General features: G+C 41.0%; 1 protein-coding gene across 12 annotated transcripts in view; it reads left to right on the top strand.

Moving 5' to 3' along the window:
- RALYL (RALY RNA binding protein like) overlaps positions 1-18659 on the top strand; it is a 488219-nt gene that overhangs the window by 405959 nt on the left and 63601 nt on the right. For all 12 annotated transcript variants that reach the window (XM_060243568.1, XM_060243566.1, XM_060243561.1 and 9 more), the window contains one exon: positions 5236-5268. In XM_060243568.1, the coding sequence (XP_060099551.1) occupies positions 5236-5268 (33 nt within the window). The remainder of the gene's footprint in view (positions 1-5235; positions 5269-18659) is intronic.

Below are 18659 nucleotides of genomic sequence, written 5' to 3'. Positions count from 1 at the left end.
ACTCAGCAGATCAATTGGTGGTGGTGGTAATCTGTGAAGAGTAATATAATATAATGTAAACCTCCATGAAACTAGTCTGGTGAGCTCAAGGGGGCTTTAGATTTGCACCCCCATACTGCCAGGTATGAACAGCACCCCCATACTTCCAGGAGATCTTTAAAGGAGTTTGCATCATGGCTTTAGGGCAGGAATGGGGAACCTTTTTTCTGCCAAGGGTCATTTGGATATTTATAACATAATTCGCAGGCCATGCAAAATTACCAACTTAAAAAACACTCCTCTGCCGAGGGAGAATGATTCAGGCCAGCCAGCAAAATGAATGTAAATTATTATTTTTCTATTTGGAGTCATGTGGGGAGAGCCTAATCTGGCGCGCACACACACACACACACACTGGCCCGCCACCCTAGCCAAATGCATAGGTCTACGCCTTTTTTGTAGAAAAAGCCCAGCAGGAATTCATTAGCATATTAGACCACATCCCCTAATATTAGCATATTAGATCACACACATTAGCATATTAGGCCATCTGGGATAATCAAGTGCAACTTGAACTAGGGGTAGTTCCCACCCCTGCCACCCCTCCCTCCCTCCCTTCATGTGGAAACTGCAGCTGCTCCCAGCAGACCTTTAAAGGCACCCACATACCCTGGCAGCAGTTCTTCACAATGCCCACCACACAGGCTCCACGGAGAGAACGAGCAGGAGGGAGGAATGAAGGAAGGAAAATAAAGGGAAATAAAGAAATGGGAGGAAGAAAGGGAAATGAAATGGAGGGAAGAAATGAAAATAAAGAAATGGGGGGAAAGGGAAATAAATGGAGATACAGAAATGGGGGAAGAAAGAGGAATAAAGGGAAATGAAATGAGAGGAAGAAGGGAATAAAGGTAAACAAGGGGAAGAAATGGAAAGAAAGGGAAAGAAAGAGGAGAAGAAAGGAAAATAAAAAATAGGGGAAGAAATGGAAAGAAAGGAAAATAAAGAAATAGGGGAAGAAAGGGAAATAAAGAAATGAGGGAGAAACTTACCTGAACTGTGACAGTAACTTTTCCAGGCCCTGCAGCAATCCTGGCCAGCCAGCAAGCCCCAGAGGGGCTACTGCGCAGTGTAGCTGGGCTCTGTGATCCCTGCCGGGCCCCGGGGAGGCCACTGCACAGTGCGGCTGGGCCCCACAAACCTTGCTGGCCAGCCAGACTACAGGGAGGCTGCCACATGGCTCGGCTCAGCCCAGCAATCCCTGAGGGCCACACCAAGTGATCTCAAGGGCCGTAAATGGCCCTCAGGGCAGACGTTCCCCACTTCTGCTTTAGCATCTCCGGTTCAAAGTAAGACAATAGATTCTACAGGATTAATGCAAACCCTAAATAGCTCTTTCGGTCCTAGCCATTATCCTTACGATTCTGATTACAAATGTTCTTGAAATACGCATTGCTGTTCAAATATTTCAGTATTCAGTTGCTGTCCTCCCAAACAGGGTATTACAAGAACCTGCTTGATAAACATGAATTGCATTTTGTCAGCACAATGCATAATCAGCTGAGTTGCTTGTAAATGTTAGCAGAGGAACTAGGAAAAAGAAGATGAAATCTCCGGGGGGTGTTAGAGAGGCAGCCAACAGCTTTTGATTACAAATAGACATGTAATAAAGTACTCTGGATTCTTTGTATTAGAGCAGTCAACACCATTTTGCTGAGCCATCCTGGATGAGCTCTTTATAGCTTGTGGATACATAATGACTTTGCTATTTGTACCTTGATGCAGGGTATAAAAGAAGTCAGCTGGCATCAGCTTCATCCAAATAATTATTGATGTAGTCAGACGAGTGGTACTTAAGAATGACAGCTGGATGTATATTTTCCTATATCATCATAGCTGATCTTAGCGCTTTGGCCACATTGATCTGATTCAATAAAATCCTTCAGATAAATTGCTTAGAAGCTGAACTCTGTTAAACCTTTTATATGAAAGAAAATAGGATGAAACGAGGATAACTGTTGGCTGTGCAGGTGCAATTTTCTTGGAGCTCTTGCACAAAAGCATATGGAACACCAGTTAGGGAGAAAGTGGCTTGGAAGACAGAGCTGCAATATAAAAGTATAGGACAGAGAAATACCTCAGACCTTGCATGCATCCTCACCAGGGCAAACCTTACCAAGCAGAAATGTTATTTAGGGTTTCGAGAAGTGCTGTAGCCTTGGAATCCAGCCAGTTTGTTTTGTTTTTTGCTCAGTCTCACCCAATTCCTCTCCTTACCAAAGCCTTCATCTCATATGGTTATCATACATGACCTCTTTAGTTATCAAAGTGCATTGCTCCTCCACTTTTCACTCTTAGAAAGGCTTGTGAGATCCTGTAACTCTATCCTCTGGTTTATAATCACAACAGTTATGTATACTCCATGCTCAAAAAAACCTAGTATCTTGCATTACATGTCACAGGATCCTAATTTCCTTAAAGAGCTAGTTCCTGCTACTATAGTTGTTCATACTCTTCTTGTGTTTATTGATTTTGAATATTCCAGGCTGAAATTCATACTATTGATTCCTGTGAAGAGAGTAGCATACTATGTTAAATGTTTTAGAACAATTTGGCCCATTTTGCTAAGCAGGTGGAACTGAAAATGATCAGGTTCAAGTCTGCCATCCTTAACAGAATTATACCCATTATAATACCTATTATAAGTCCAATGAAGGGGGGGGTTCGAAGGGTGTTAAAAATGTCACTGAAAGTGTGATACATGTAATATTTTTATAACAAGAAAAACCAAAAGCTGTCTGAGAATCCTGAAAAATTTGGCTGCTCAACAACAATTAGATTATGTGTGAATAAAATAACATAATCAAAGTATAGTCTGTTCTATGTAGTGTAGCAGTTTTACATCTTTATTTTAGGTTTTTTACACTGAGTTGCTAATTTAAATTAAAGAGCAATTGAAATTAAAGGCCAATGGATAATTGCTTTCCTCTATTGCCTGAAATGCTCTGAAGTAATTTACTGTATCACTACAAATCACCTAAAACCACTTAGTCAAATATATTAAGAGGAGGTCAAACTGAGAGCAGCCCTATTTTGAGCAAATTGAATTCCTTCTTGAGAATAAATTTCAAACAGATTTTAATTGCAATGTTTTTCATAGATGCCCTTAACCAATTTTATATTTATTAGAGTGTCTTGAGTTTTTTGGAGGCCCTGTGGCGCAGAGTGGTAAAGCAGCAGTACTGCAGTACTGTGGTGTGAACTCTCTGCTCATGACCTGAGTTCGATTCCGGCAGAAGCTGGATTCAGATAGCCGGCCCAAGATTGACTCAGCCTTCCATCCTTCTGAGGTTGGTAAAATGAGTACCCAGCTTGCTGGGGGGAAGTGTAAAAGACTGGGGAAGGTAATGGCAAACCACCCTGTAAAAAGTCTGCCGTGAAAACGTTGTGAAAGCAATGCCACCCCAGAGTCGGAAATGACTGGTGCTTGAAACACCCAGTTGAGAAGTGGGGACAGGCTTCTTCAGCTACCTCCCTGAATATCCTCCAGGCCTCCAGTAGAGGTCAGTCAACAGATGTCAACATGATGTCCAAGTGCAAACACACAAACAAAGAAAATCCACCGCGTCCCGAGGAAGCCTGTTCCACTGAGGAAGTTCTTCCTAAAGTTTAGTCAAAAACTCTTTTGATTTAATTTCGATCTGTTGGTTTTGGTCTGACCTACTGGGGCAACAGAAAACAACTCTGCACCATCCTCTATATGACAGCCCTTAAAGTACTTGGTGATCATACCAATCCTTTCTAGGCTAAACATACCCAGTTCCTTAAAACATTCTTCATTTGATTTGATCTCTCCCCTCACCATCTTTGTAGCCTTTCTCTGTGTATATCCTTCTTAAATTTTGATGCCCAAAACTGAACAGCATACTCTAGGTGAGGTCTAATCGGAGCAGAGTAAGGTGATACCATCACTTTGCTTGATCTGGGCACTATACTTCTGTTGATATAGCCCAAAATTGCATTTACCTTTTCAGCTACTGCATCATACTGCTGACTCATGTTCAGTGTATGGTCCACTAAGACTCCTAGATCCTTTTTGCACATACTACTGCCAAGACAAGTCTTCCCCATCCTATAATTATGCATTTCAGTTTTCCTACCTAAATGCAAAACTTTACAATTATCTCTCTTAAAATTCATTTTATTTGTTTTAGCCCAGTTTTCCAGCCTGTCAAGCAGATTATCCTGTATCCTGACTCGTTTTCTACTTTGGCTTCTTTAAGCTCCTCCCATTTTCCATCATAGGAATAGTTTGTGATTGTGCCTTCAGTATTTCACTTTTAAGAAACTCCCACCCCTTTTCAACTTTCTTCTTCTTAAGTATTTCTGGCCATGGGATTCTACCCAGCATAAATTTAAGTTTGTCAAAATTTGTTTTATTTAAGTCTAACCTAAATGTATGACTATGTACAGCTTTTCCGTTTCCCAGGTTTGTAAATTCCAAAATTACATGGTCACTAGTACCCAGGGTGCCCACTAGTTTCACCTCATCAACCAGTTCTTCCCTGTTGGCGATAATCAAGTCCAAGATAGCAGATCCTCTTGTTTCCGTCTCCACTTTTTGGAAAATGAAGTTGTCAGCAAGACAGGAATTGTTTGACCTTTCATTTTTAGCAGGAGTTGGACTTCCAACAGATATGTGGAGAGCTGAAATCTTCTATGACCACTGTGTCCCATCTCTTTGAGAACTTTGAAATCTATTCTAGGAGTATCTCATCCAAGTCCTCTCCCTTGCTTGGTGGTCTATAGCAGACCCCCATGATAATATCCCTATTACTGCTTATCCTTTCATTTTTACCCAGAGAATCTCAACTGAACTTCCACACTCAGATTCATGTATTTCTTCACAAGTATATGCCTTCTTTACATATAATGTGACTCCTTCACCCTTCCTTATTTGTCTGTCCCTGTTAAATGTTGTATCTCTCAGTACTAATATTGCAATTGTGAGTGTCATCCCACCTAATTTCAGTAATGCCTATTAGGTCATAGTCACCTTCCTGTATTAGGACTTCCAGTTGTGGTGCCATTGGTGTAGTGAGACTTTTGCCAGACTTGGGGTCTTGGTGCATACCCACTCTCACTATTCTGTTCGACCAGCTCTAAGACCTGACCCAGTATTCTCTAGATTGAGTACATTGTTTATGTTATTTGCATACATTTTACATTATGAATGTTGATGTGTTTTTTGTTTAACAGACTTGAATCAAAGGAGCCATTCCTGTCTGTTGGGTGAGTAAGAATCTTTGGCTAAGTGATATACTTAAAAAAAAAAACCTTCTTTCAACAGCACTTAGAATTTAATATCACTTTCAGTTTCCTTTGGAGTTTATTAAATTGCTAAGACAATAATAAAATCTACTGGGTATTTATAGGATGCTTTTGGCTTGGATTTCTTTCTTTGAACTTACTCTGCTATATGTAACTGATGCAGCTCCATTTCCAATCATTCTGTTGTTCAATGTGTAGGTTTTACCACACATGGACCGAGATCCTAATCTATTTATTGTTACACTTGGCTGCAGCTTAGTTAACTAACATTAGTATTAGCCCAATAAATGCTTCCAATTCTTTGTAGATAACTGTATTTCAGAATCAAGAGGTTGTTTTCTGATCTCATGCACTTTTATTAGCAGCAAACACATCATTTGAGTTTAAAAGTAACAGCAAATCAGTAAAATGAAGTGATATTAAAAGTAATCCAACAAAATTGATGCAACTAAAACTCCAAGGATCATCAGTTTTATTCAAAGGTATTTAGTTGTTTGAGCTTTTTCTACTAATGCCACGAGGCTTGTAATGATAATAGTGCTTGTAACTACCAGAAGAAAAAAATCCATAATTTAGAGGCAACTGCCAAAAGATCCTTATTGTGGGGTCCAGTTAAGCATCCTTTTGAACTTGTGGGTTCCTGAAACAAGCTTCCCTTTTGAGAATCCCAGAGCACAGACAGTTACATATACATGGAGGCCTTCCTAGCTAACCCTTTTCTGTGCCCTTAAAAATATTAGTAGGAATAATGAAAGCAGTCAGTAAATCAAGAGATAATTTTTCTCTCCCAATTATTTTATTTACTTTTTGTGGTGTTCTCTTTCTCTTTTTGATGTACCCATTATACCCTTTGCTACCTGTGTTTTTCTGTGAGCTGTGTACAATTTTATATCATGGCTTTCTGGTCCATCCACTTCTTACAGGCACATGAGCAGCAGTGAACAGCCAGTTTGAAGCTCCTTGGCTTTCAAGGACTGTTCTAGTGTTTTCTGTGGAGGCAGTGCAAGCAATTTGCCTTTAAATTATTAGGTCAGCCCACATGAGTGAATTCCTTTGTAACGCAGAGATACTCAAGGCACTTAAGGGCCTGTCCACCTGACAATGAAAGTTGCAGTTTTCAGTCAGATCTGCTGATTTCCAGCTGTGTCAACCCACAACGCACACACCGCATGAGACACAAACATGCAGTGATTCTACTCAGATCAGCTTTTGGGTTATTACCACAAAAACAGTTGGTCTTATTAATGCTTTCTAGCAGTTTGACTCTTTTGAGAGAGTCAGTGCGTTATACTCTAGAGGCTCAAAAATCAATGACATCTTAAACATACCTCATAAATCAGTGGCCAGTGTTGGTTATGCATTGGTGTTTACAGAAATGCCATAGTTACTTTTTATTCTGAGAAGTATTGAAATCTGTACTGGAAAACAAAATGCCAGAAGTATATAAACTGGTCCCTTTCAGAAAGCAGCTGAGAATCCAGGATCTCATTTTGAGCTGGTTGGAGTGTTTATCAAAAGCTGGCTATCCTCTAGTGAATAGAAAAAATCCCACACAAGGTTTGTTGCTTTAGAAAAGAAATTAGTATTTTTTGTTGTTAGAGAAATCCATACTGAGCTAGGAAAGGTGATGTAGATATTCTTGTTATCTACATAATCTAGGATGGAGAGAGATTCACAGAGCACATATTCTCATGGAGGTGCATATGAGAGAGAGAGAGAGAGAGAGACCAAAAACAGGCCTTATTTGGGCAGGAACTCACAGGAGCAGAGCTCTACATTTTATTGTGCTATTTCTTACTTTACCCCCACACAAATAATTGCTTCTGGGCTCCATTGTTCAAACCTCCTGTGAGAATTTTGCTAAATGCTAAGATTTGACAAACTTTATAATATTTTTCCTCACAAAAATGGGAAAATAACCAAAACATATAAGGGAGACAGATGAAAATATTCATCATGTCACTGTAGACACACAGGAGAAGAAGAAGAAGATGAAGAAGATATTGGATTTATATCCCGCCCTCCACTCCGAAGAGTCTCAGAGCGGCTCACAATCTCCTTTACCTTCCTCCCCCACAACAGACACCCTGTGAGGTGGGTGGGCCTGGAGAGGGCTCTCACAGCAGCTGCCCTTTCAAGGACAACCTCTGCCAGAGCTATGGCTGACCCAAGGCCATGCTAGCAGGTGCAAATGGAGGAGTGGGGAATCAAACCCGGTTCTCCCAGATAAGAGTCCGCACACTTAACCACTACACCAAACTGTAATTTGAAAAGTATGATAAGGTTTTATTATAATTCAAGAAGCATTTTAAGGCAGATGCTGAGCTGATATAATTTAGTATACTTTCCAATGATGTCAGGGGTGTGTGGCATATGCAAATAAGTTGTGCTAATAAGCTCTGGGACCTCTTTTTCTACAAAATGACACATGTCCTTGATAATAGCAATCTGGATAGCAGAGACAACAAGAGAACATACAAGAGGAAGGATGCAGAGGGATCTGACCACCTTACTAGCTCTACTGCTCCTTATGGAATACAGGTGTGCATTGTCCTCCATTTTCAACAGGGAGCATAGATACAAGGGTTGTATGTAGAGTTCAGAAGCCTAATGTAAAATAAATAAATGTTGTAATCAGCAAGGTTCATTTTGCAAAGGCTACCAACATTCTACCAAACTACACAATTGGTACAACCCAGGCTGGAAATGTGAGTTCCATTTGGACTGGAATGATTTCTAGAATGGACCCAGAACTTCAATCCAATCCAATCCGAATATCTTTATTGGCATAGAAATAAAAAGTACAGCATAGCAAATTTACATGGAGTTTCAGCTATAAAAACCCGCCAAACATCAAGAACGGGAGCTTTGCAACCAGGTACTTTGCAACCAGGCTTGTGATATGAGAACATTGGTCAGATAGTAGAAAAAAAAAACTAATTTCGCTTCAGGTAATCCTTAAAAATTAGACAGAATAGGTTTGATTATACAGTCCCATACTTCCCCATAAAAATCACAATAAAGTAAGACATGGGCAACCATTTCAAGATGCCTTCCATTACATGGGTAGACTGTATCCTGATAAGGGGTGTTGGCAGACCTTCCAGACAATACCGCTAAGGGTAGAACATTGAGTCTTGCTAACATAAAAGAGTGGCGTAACTGGGGTGAACTAATCTGGGAAAGGTAGGCAGCGGGCAGCCCATGATCTGGGAAGATACCAAAGGCTAAAGGTGACCAAGTTTTGTGTCCAGAAGAACAAAGGGACTGTTTCTCAATATCTAAGATCCTCTGTTTCAGGATTCTGAATGCCTGCATTTAACTTAGCATATAGAGGTTGTCCAAGGGTACACCTATGGAATGTATTTTCTTCTGGGTCTGACTATACCAAGTGGAAATGAAGGAATCCGCTAGCATCATATGGCTATAACTAGCAAGGTATGCCCTAAAGTGTAGGCATAGCCAAAACTTTATAGTTAGTAGCCATGCCCTGGTCTCAATCAAATGGGTTCCAGTCTCTAGGCACATTGCGACATAGCTGACACAGTTGGGGACCCCTAAAATACAGCGTAAAAATGCTGCCTGAATTTGCTCAAGTTGGAAATTGAGGGCGCAACCCCAAATGGGGATCCCATATAACAACTGAGAAACTGTTTTAGCATTAAAAACACAAATGGCAGCTGGGACAAATTGGTTGCTGTTCTTGTAAAAAAAACCTAACCACCGCAGACGAACAACACCTTGCTGAGATGACTGCTTGCTTGCGTTGTACTGTCCAGTTATGATTCTATAGGAAAAAGACCCCTAAGTATTTGAAAGATTTCACCTGTTCAATATTATTTCCCTAGAGGCACCAGCTTTGTGGTTTCCAGGACCTTGAAAATACTAAAATTTTGGATTTTACATAGTTTACAGACAGGAAATTTGTCTCGCAGTATGAAGTAAAAGTGAGTAACAGGCGCTTGAGGCCCTTCTGCAAGCGTGGCAGTAAAACTGCATCGTCAGTGTAGAGCAATAAAGGGATAACGGATGACCCAAGTTTGGGGGAGTGACCATCAATAGCATTTAGAGAGTGGGCCAGATCATTCAGGAATAAATTAAACAAATAGGGGGCTAGAATACAGCTCTGTTTGACTCCCCGATTGGAAATGATCTTTGAAGTTAATGCACCTTGGTCGTTATATCGCACTTGACAGCTATTAAGGGAATACATTTTACGAATAAGAAAAGGGGTTGGCAATGCAAGCGAGTCTGCACCAGAACTGCAACCCGGCCCTGCAGGACAGTTCTCGGATTGGAGAACCAGCCCTAAAGATTTTATCCTAGAATATTGCAGGTTGGAAGAAAAAGGTAACTAGCACAGATTTTCTTACTTTCCTCAAACAATTTGATATTATATTATGCCAGGAAACTTGGGCTCAGACTGAAATACAATTTGAAGGTTATAAATCCTATTCCACGGCAGCAATTAAGCTTAAGCAAATGGGCCACCATAGAGCAGGCCTGTGTTGACCCAGAGTTTCCTATGATCCACCCTACAACTGATCCACCTTACACCTGAATCTGCATACTTGTTGGTGCTTGTACAGGTTGTTCCTCCCCACACTAAAAATGGGACCATACTTCAGCAGTCCATTCTGGTAATCATTTAAAGAACAGTAGGAGGCAGATGGTAGTTTCCTTTAAAGGCTGAATTTTTGCAATCTTAGCAGCAGCATTGCTCCCCCCCCCCCCCCATGTATGGGTGGCTTTACCACTATTTAACTGAGTTGATGGTTAACCACCTTGAGCCCAGGCTCAGGGAAAGGAAGGAGAAATAATTAAATAAATAGACACTAGACAAGCAATCGCAATTCAAAGACATAGTCATTTTGTTGCACATCTATTTCAACAGGCACATCAAAGATAGAATCTATTAAGTTAAGTGGAAAGTCTGAGTCAGGATCACTAAAAATAAGATCAGTTGCCTTGGTAAAAGCTACAGATGCCAGGTAGGTTAGAAACAAAGACATCTGCAATTAAGAGTAGAAACAAACCAGGAAAGCAATCCTAAGCACAGATGCACCCTTTTAAGTCCATTGATTTCAATAGACTTAGGATATAATTATTCTGAGGACTGCATTGTAGACGTTTTACATTTATCTACCTAATTTTGATGAGATGATGACTTGATGCCAAGTGGAAACTTAGCTTTTTTTAAATGTTTAACATGAAGATAGTGGTGGCTAATATAATTACTGTATTTAACTTTTCATTCTATAAGTGATGATGTCACATAGCAGGGGACTAGAAAGGGCCTTCTACCGGCTGCTAAGGGTCTATATGGGAGGGCCCAAAGCACCCAACCACTCCTGTATTTTTCCTATCAGCAAGAAAAAGAAGAAGAATTGCAGGTTTATACCCCACCCTTCTCTCTGAATCAGAGACTCAGTGGCTTACAATCTCCTATATCTTCTTCCCCCACAACACACACCCTGTGGGGTGGGTGGGGCTGAGAGGACTCTCACAGCAGCTGCTCTTTCAAGGACAACCTCTGCCAGAGCTATGGCTGACCCAAGGCCATTCCAGCAGATGAAAGTGGAAGAGTGGGGAATCAAACCCAGTTCTCTCAGATAAGAGTCCACACATTTAACCACTACACCAAACTGTCTCTCCCTTTTAACTATGACCAAACAGATGTGAGGACCCAGGCAGTTTAACAAGAAGAAGTGTATTATGAGTGTTCTAGAACAACAAATGGGTAGTAAAATGTTTAGTGCACAGTGAATATAGAAAACAGTAAAGGTCGGTATAAAGAAATAAAAGCCCTGACACATCTAATTAGATGTTCCCTTCTTCTGATATCAAACAGGCTCACCTCCTTAGGTGAGGGAACCCTACGGCTGCCTGCTCTCCAGACTGCAGCCTCTCCAGAGAGAACACCCATCTTCAGTTGGCCTATTTATGCTTTTCTCCTTTCCTTCCTAGGTCTCACTAGGCCTAGGATCATGACAGATGACAATATTAATTTCTTCACCTCTTCTAGCTTTTTTTTTCTTTCACAAATGCTAGTCGTGGTCTAAATTCTAACATGAAAACATAACTTTGAGAGTCTTACTTAGTTCAGAATAACCTCATATTCTTGACTTCAGATAAATCTACTAATATTGGTTTTTTTATTGTGTAGTATATCTTACTATTTCAATATTCTCCTTGCTATTCCTATGTAATTATGATCTTATTTTGATTTTATTTTGGTTTTTCTTTCATCTTATTGCTTGTTTGTATTTTTATACTTAGTACACTAATGTTATTTGTATTACCATAGCTCTTTATTAAAAAATTCCAATAAAATGGTAATTATGACAGATGACAATCATTATTTTTTTTCTTTCTTGTACTAATATCTCCATAGTTCTTTTTGTAAAGTTTCTCTAGTCTGAAATCTGCTTTCTGTGGTTCAGAATGCTGTGTTCCTGGACTGGACTCAGCCAGGGATATAGTCCAAGCATCCATAGTAGTGATAACACTAAGCTAGTGTTAGACTTAAAATGTGGAGGGAAAATATGGCTTTCTCACTCAGTCTTAACTCAGTTTCTTTCTTCATTTCAGCTCCCATCCTATATGGCTTTTGTCCATGATGGTTCCATGATCCTCTTCAAAGGGGACGCCTTTGATTGGATCCAAACCATTATGGAAGGTGCATGTCCATCGTTGAAAACTGTAACCCTATTGTGGCTCTTCTTTGTCCCCAAGAATTATTAATAATGTAAAATAACAAATGGGGAACTGTTGGGATTTAAATATACCTTTAGCAGAGTAACATGGAGATAGCCACAAATAATAGCCAGGCACACGGTTTAGCTTAAGAATACAAAGTAGTTTACTTTACTCATGAGGAAAAGGTATGACTGGGATTTCTAGAAAACAAAGAAGGATTTAATATCCTGTCTAGCTTCTAGGCTACATCTCGACTCTCTGGAGTCCTAACTTCAACTGCATAGAAATCTAAGGGCTTTACACAAAGGACAATAAAACTGACCAAATGGTTTCCCTTAGACCACCACCCAAATATATGGATTAGCTTATTAGGGCTCTCCCTCAGTGGTTACTATGCATATTGACACCTAGCCTTGGCGGGAAGTACGTGCACACATTCTCATTGGCTCTACCTACTCACTGGCTAAACATCAGCATGCATATACAAACATTTAATTAACTCATGACAACAGGAAGTGAAATTGCATCAGAAACCCAACAGGAACCTGCAAGGACTTGTGGGGGTCACTTTATCTTTCTCTATACTCAATTCCCTAACCTATTTACCTTTTTTCACCTCTGGCTGCACTCAGTATCCTCTTTCCTTTTCCTGCTTCATTTCTCCTTCCCACTGACCAACCAGCCTTTCTTTTATCTGCTCTTTACAGTCTTCAGATTTACTTACTATATGTTTATTTCATTTATACTCTACCTTTCTGTGCGGTGGTGACCCAAAACAGATTACATCGTTTTCATCTCCTTCATTATATCCTCTCAGAAACCCTGTGAGGAGGTCAGCTGGGTGTATGTACAGAAATTTGAAGCTGGTTGTCCCAGACCCTAGTCTGAAATTCTAATCACTGGTGCTGGGGGACTGCTACTCAGCTCTGTGACCTTTGGGGTCCTACAAGAAAAAGAAGAAGAGAGAAGTGTTTAGATTTATACCTCGCTCTTTACTCCGAATCTCAGTGTAACTTTCAGTCTCCTTCCCTTCCTCTCCCCACAACAAACACCATGTGAGGTAGGTGGGCCTGAGAGAGTCCTGAGAAAACTGCTCTTGAGAAAACAGCTCTGTGAGAACTTTGGCTGACCCAAGGTCACCTAGCAGCTGTATATGGAAGAGTAGGGAAGAATGGGAAATCAAACCCTGTCCTCCCAGATTAATTACTAAACCAAACAAGGTTCCATCTTGTTCCCTATGTTCTTTAACATTTAGATGATAGTGCTGGATAAAGTCAGCCAGAGATTTGAGCTGGGTTGTCACCAATATGCAGATGACTCTCAGCTCTGGATTATGCTTCTAGCTGATCCCGGGGAGCCTATAGAAACCCTGAACGGTTGCCTTGAGGCAGTTTTGGAGTGGTTGAGGGCTAATAAATTAAGCTTAATCCCAACGAGATAGAAGTGCCACAGGTGGGCAAGACGTCTGTTTGACATTCCCTGAGTGATCCCTCCTTCCTAATTAATGTTTTAATTGCAGTCTTTATGTCTTGTATGTATTTGTTTTAATGATGTGTGTTTAAGAAGGTTGATTATAATGATTTTAAAATGTGATTTTAAATGGTTAGCTGCCTTGGTGGCCCTTGTGACAGCAGAAAGGTAGGATATGAGTTTTGTAAATAAATTAATAAACAGACATTAGGGCAGAGAGGAATAAGAGAGAGACAGGAAGCAATCCTAAAGTTGTCTTAGCTAGTAAGACCCATGTAATTCCAGTATATTTATTCCTAGGAAAGTACCTTTAGGATTTCAACTACAATAGCTGTTCAATTGCATCCATGTTTCTCCATATAACATTTAATATTGCAGAATTGCAGTCTCCTCATCTAGTAAGGTTCTGATGTGGAATTTTGGGTGTCTGAGCTATAGCTTTTATTATGTCCTGAAGAACTTTCCTGCTGTAGTCTGATCACCTCTTCCAAATAACATACTGATTCACATTAGTTTTCTTTTATGTAGAATTTTACACCTTTAGTTAAACACCAGTGTACCAAGAATGCCTGTCTTATTCTGCTGATAAAAGTTTTTTGAATCCACCGCTGTTCTATAGGAGGAAGCTTCAACAAACTTGTATCAACAGAATTACATTGCACTGGCAACCCCTTAAGGCAAACTGTTTGTCTTTCTGATTGTGCAATTTGGTAGCTAGCAGGTAAACTTGAGTGAATCAAGTTTTTATACAGAGAGAACAAAGAAGCTATTACCAAATTGATGGTGTTCAGAAAACCCTTTGGTTCCATGTAAGTTTAACAGAAAGATGAATTCTATATCCTGGTTTATATTTTATTGGCTATAAATGTGTCCTGCTGTGCAGAGTATTCATAGAAAACATGGCAGGTCTCAAAACCTAGTATTGATGAGTAGAGATAATGGGCTCTTGCTAGAAGAAAACAGAAAACGCTAGAGCTAAAATGAGCAAGTGTATCGCAGGTGAGAAGAAGAAACTCTTTCACACAGGATAGTTCACTGTAAGCAGTTCAGATAAATTAATATAATAGCTTGATTCAATAGACAGTATAAAAGAAATTATGGGGCTGTTCAGATGCACCGTATAATCAGTTGTCGCTGCTATTTCATACTGGATTAAAAGTGGCTGATCAGACAGCAACATCTGCCTTCCAGTATTAACTCATAGTATCCCACCCCCTTCCCGCAATCCTTCTTGGAACCGGAGTATTTTGTTACCTGCTCCTTTGCGGTGCTTTTCTCTGGTTTCACCTCGTAGTTTCCCTGTCTGAATAGTTCTCGACCAACTTCTGGATGTCTGAAGGCTGTCCCGGAGCAAAAGGAGCCTCAGACATCCGGTTTACAGTCACCATTTTTTTTACTACTTAGCGATATGCACATAACCTCATAATCACATAATGTTTTAACCTATGCGCATGTGCGCATATGTACATAATGTGCGCATGCGCATAAAAGTGGAGAAAAAAGAACTGCATGGTGCCATTGTGTGGACAGTAGAAGACGGTTTCACGACGGAGTGATTCGAAATGCAGTAGGGCAGTCTGATAATATCCCGAACAAAGATATTTGGAACAGAACCAGGTCAGTTTAACACGGGCTCAACACGCTGTGTGAACAGGGCCTTAGAGTCTGCTGGTAATGTCTAAGACTGCTCTAAAGACACATATGTTTTAAGTTTGCTTTGTGTGTAGGTAAAATACTAACTCACACTAACTGATGTAGAATAGGAAGAGGCTTATCTTGCCCTGACTCAGCCATGTCTTGTCTTAAGTGGAGTCTGTCACACAATGGCCCTGTTCAGATACACAGTATAATCAGATGTCGCTGCTGTTTCCTTCCAGTTTTAAAGTGACTGATCAGACAGCAACATCTGCCTTTCGGTATTAACTCATGGTAGCCCCCCAATCCTTCTCGGAACTGGGTTCTTTTGTTACCTGCTCCTTTGTGGTGTTTTTTGAGTTCTCGGGTTTCACCGCATAATTTTCTCCATTTGGATAGTTCTGCTGCAATATTAACCAGCTTCCAGATGTCTGAAGGCTGTCCCAGAGCAAAAGGAGCCTCAGACATCCAGTTTACGGTCGCCATTTTTTTTACTACTTAGTGATATGCGCATAACCTCATAACCACATAATGTTTTAACCTATGTGCATGCGCATAATAGTGGAAGAAAAAAAGAACTGTATTGTGCCATCATGTGAACGGCAGAAGACGGTTTCACCGCGGAGTGATTCGAATTGCAGTATGGTAGTCTGAGCAATAATATCTGGAACAAAGATATTCAGAACAGAACCGGGTCAGTTTAACACAGATTCAACATGCTGTGTGAACAGGGCCAGTGTTTGGGAGCTTGAAATACTTGGTTCTTTTTAGTGGTGTTCTAGTGTTAGATATGCATGTTGAATGCTTAATATTATTTGTATTGTTTTAGTTTACTGATTATTCAGCCCAGATTTTTGAATTAGTTCCCTTAATAAACTTTTGAATACTAAAGTCTCAGTCTTGGGAACAAACTTGTAGAGGCATCTTGCCACTTTGCCAAAGGTCTCATACAATCATTGAATGGGTCATTACGGATGCGGAGGGGCATGTATTTGGTAGCACCTAAGCCAGCATCTCCAAAAGTATAAACATTAAGAGGTAATGGAAAGAAGGAATGATTCCACTGCTGGGGAAGCAGAAGTGAGCAGGGTGGAGGGGGGTGGGGAGAGCATCTGCATGCCTCACTCCCATGCCACTCATGCCTCCCCCATATCAGCACAGAAGTGCTGATGTACCAGTAAGCACACGAGGTCACATGCAGCCTGGCAACACCACCACCTCCACACTTCTTCCTTTTTTTTCTATTAAAAGGGGAAAGTGCAGGAATCCCCACGCACTGTGCTCAGAATAAGCATGACATTGTATGCAAGCTTCCTCCAAAAGCAGGGGAATCTAGCTGTCCATACCAGGCAAAATCTCTGTGAAAGGAACCTTAAATTCAGGCTATTTTAGTGTAGATGTGGATCAAATTGTTGGGTTTAATGTGGATTTTGGCCCACATTCATACAGACCCATGTCTAATGCACATTCTACACAATAACAACAGGTCACAAGGAGAATATTTGGTCTAGGACTCATAGTCCCCTGGTAACACATGAAAGAAAATCACTGCTGCAGCTACTCAGACTTTGAAGTATGATGCTTGTTATAGTCTGTATGCATTGTTGTTGCTGCATAAAATAATTTCGTTCAATGTAACGAACAAATATTGGAAGGAGATACATACTGAAATTCAGAAAAATCTTGAAGATTAAATTTGCTGTGATACCAGAGACAATGCTATTAGGAATCCTACCAGTGAATGTGGAAAGAAAAATGCATGAACTGCAGCAAGAATAGTATTTACAACTAACTGGAAAGCCAAGGCTTGCCCAACTCTTGAGAACTGGATAGACAAGATGCAATAATAAGCAATTATGGCAAAATTGACAAACTATATTAACCAAAGGAGAGCCCCGTGGTGCAGAGTGGTAAATCTGCAGTGCTGCAGTCTGAACTCTCTGCTGACGACCTGAGTTCAACTGCGGCGGAAGCTGGTTTCAGGTAGCCGGCTCAGGTTGACTCAGACTTCCATCCTTCCGAGGTCAGTAAAATGAGTACCCAGCTTGCTGGGGGGAATGTGTAGATGACTGGGGAAGGCAATGGCAAACCACCCCATAAAAAGTCTGCCATGAAAACAACATCACCTCAGAGTCGGAAACGACTGGTGCTTGCACAGGGGACTATCCTTTTTCATTAACCAAAGACAGAAAATAACTGGCAAGTTTTCTATGACTATTATAATCAAATTTGTAGTCATTCACAGGACTTTTTGTAGGAAAAAAACCAGTAGAAACTCATTTGCATATTAGACCACACCCCCTGCCATCACTTAAAGTGCCATCACCCATTTAGTAGGTTGCTTTCTGCATATTCACAGAACAGTACGGTATCATCAGCTGCATTTTATGGATGTGTATTCTCACACAGCCCAATGAGAGACCATGTTTCACCTCCCCCCAAACTAGGGTTGCCAAGTCCAATTTAAGAAATATCTGGGGACTTTGGGGGTGGAGCCAGGAGACTTTGGGGGTGGAGCCAGGAGACATTAGGGGTGGAGCCAAGATCAAGGTTGTGACAAGCATAAATGAACTCCAAAGGGAGTTCTGGCCATCACACTTAAATGACGGCCCACCTTTTCAATGCCTTCCTTCCATAGGAAATAATGAAGGATAGGGGCACCTACTTTTGGGGCTCATAGAATTGGACCCCCTGGTCCAACCTTTTTGAAACTTGGAGGGTATTTTGGGGAGAGGCACTAGATGCTATACTGAAAATTTGGTGCCTCTACCCCAAAAGACAGCCCCCCCCGAACCCTAGATACCCACGGATCAATTCTCCATGATTTTCTATGGGAATAAATCTCCATAGGGAATAATAAGAGTTCCCAGCAGACATTTCCCTCCCCTCCCCCCGCTTTCTGACGACCCTGAAGTGGGGGGAGGGCCTCCAAACCGGGGGATCCCCTGCCCCCACCTGGGAATTGGCAACCCTACCCCAAACATGGCTGGAGAAAAAAAAGACATGTGGCAGAGCAGGCAGTGGTAGGCCCAGCTTCTCCTGGGAGAGGGAACTCATGGGCAGCTCTCACTCTCTTTGCAAGCCGGTTGGAGGCTGGAGGTAGCAGAGAGGACAGAGCATGTGGTGTGAGAATGCATGGTTGCCTAATGCCTTCCCTCTTCCGGAGACCCTTTTTTTTAGCTAGAACCCTGGCCAGGCCAGCTGGAACGGCATTCCTGTGCATTCCTGCTTTTTTAAAAAGCCCTGGTCATACATTTGAATGATTTGATATTATATGATGATATTATATGACAATTTCTATAAGAAATAACTGCCAAGGTTTCTGCTCACCCCAAGCCGGGGATGAGAACAGCCTTGTTAGATATGCAAAGCAAAACAAGTTACAAAATACTAGAGAGAGAATAATTTTCACTCCAGCCTAAATTGGTATCTGCCACCAGTCTCTTCTTGACTTCCCAACAGCACTAGATTGAAGAGATAAGCCTCTGGGCCTCTCAGGGAAATAATGAGAAAGCAAGTTTGGCCTAAAGTCTGAGTTTCCAAACTAA

This window comes from Heteronotia binoei, chromosome 7, assembly GCF_032191835.1.
Source record: "Heteronotia binoei isolate CCM8104 ecotype False Entrance Well chromosome 7, APGP_CSIRO_Hbin_v1, whole genome shotgun sequence".
Taxonomy (NCBI): domain Eukaryota; kingdom Metazoa; phylum Chordata; class Lepidosauria; order Squamata; family Gekkonidae; genus Heteronotia; species Heteronotia binoei.
Note: the sequence above shows the minus strand (reverse complement) of the source record. Positions and strands in the feature narration are given on the sequence as shown.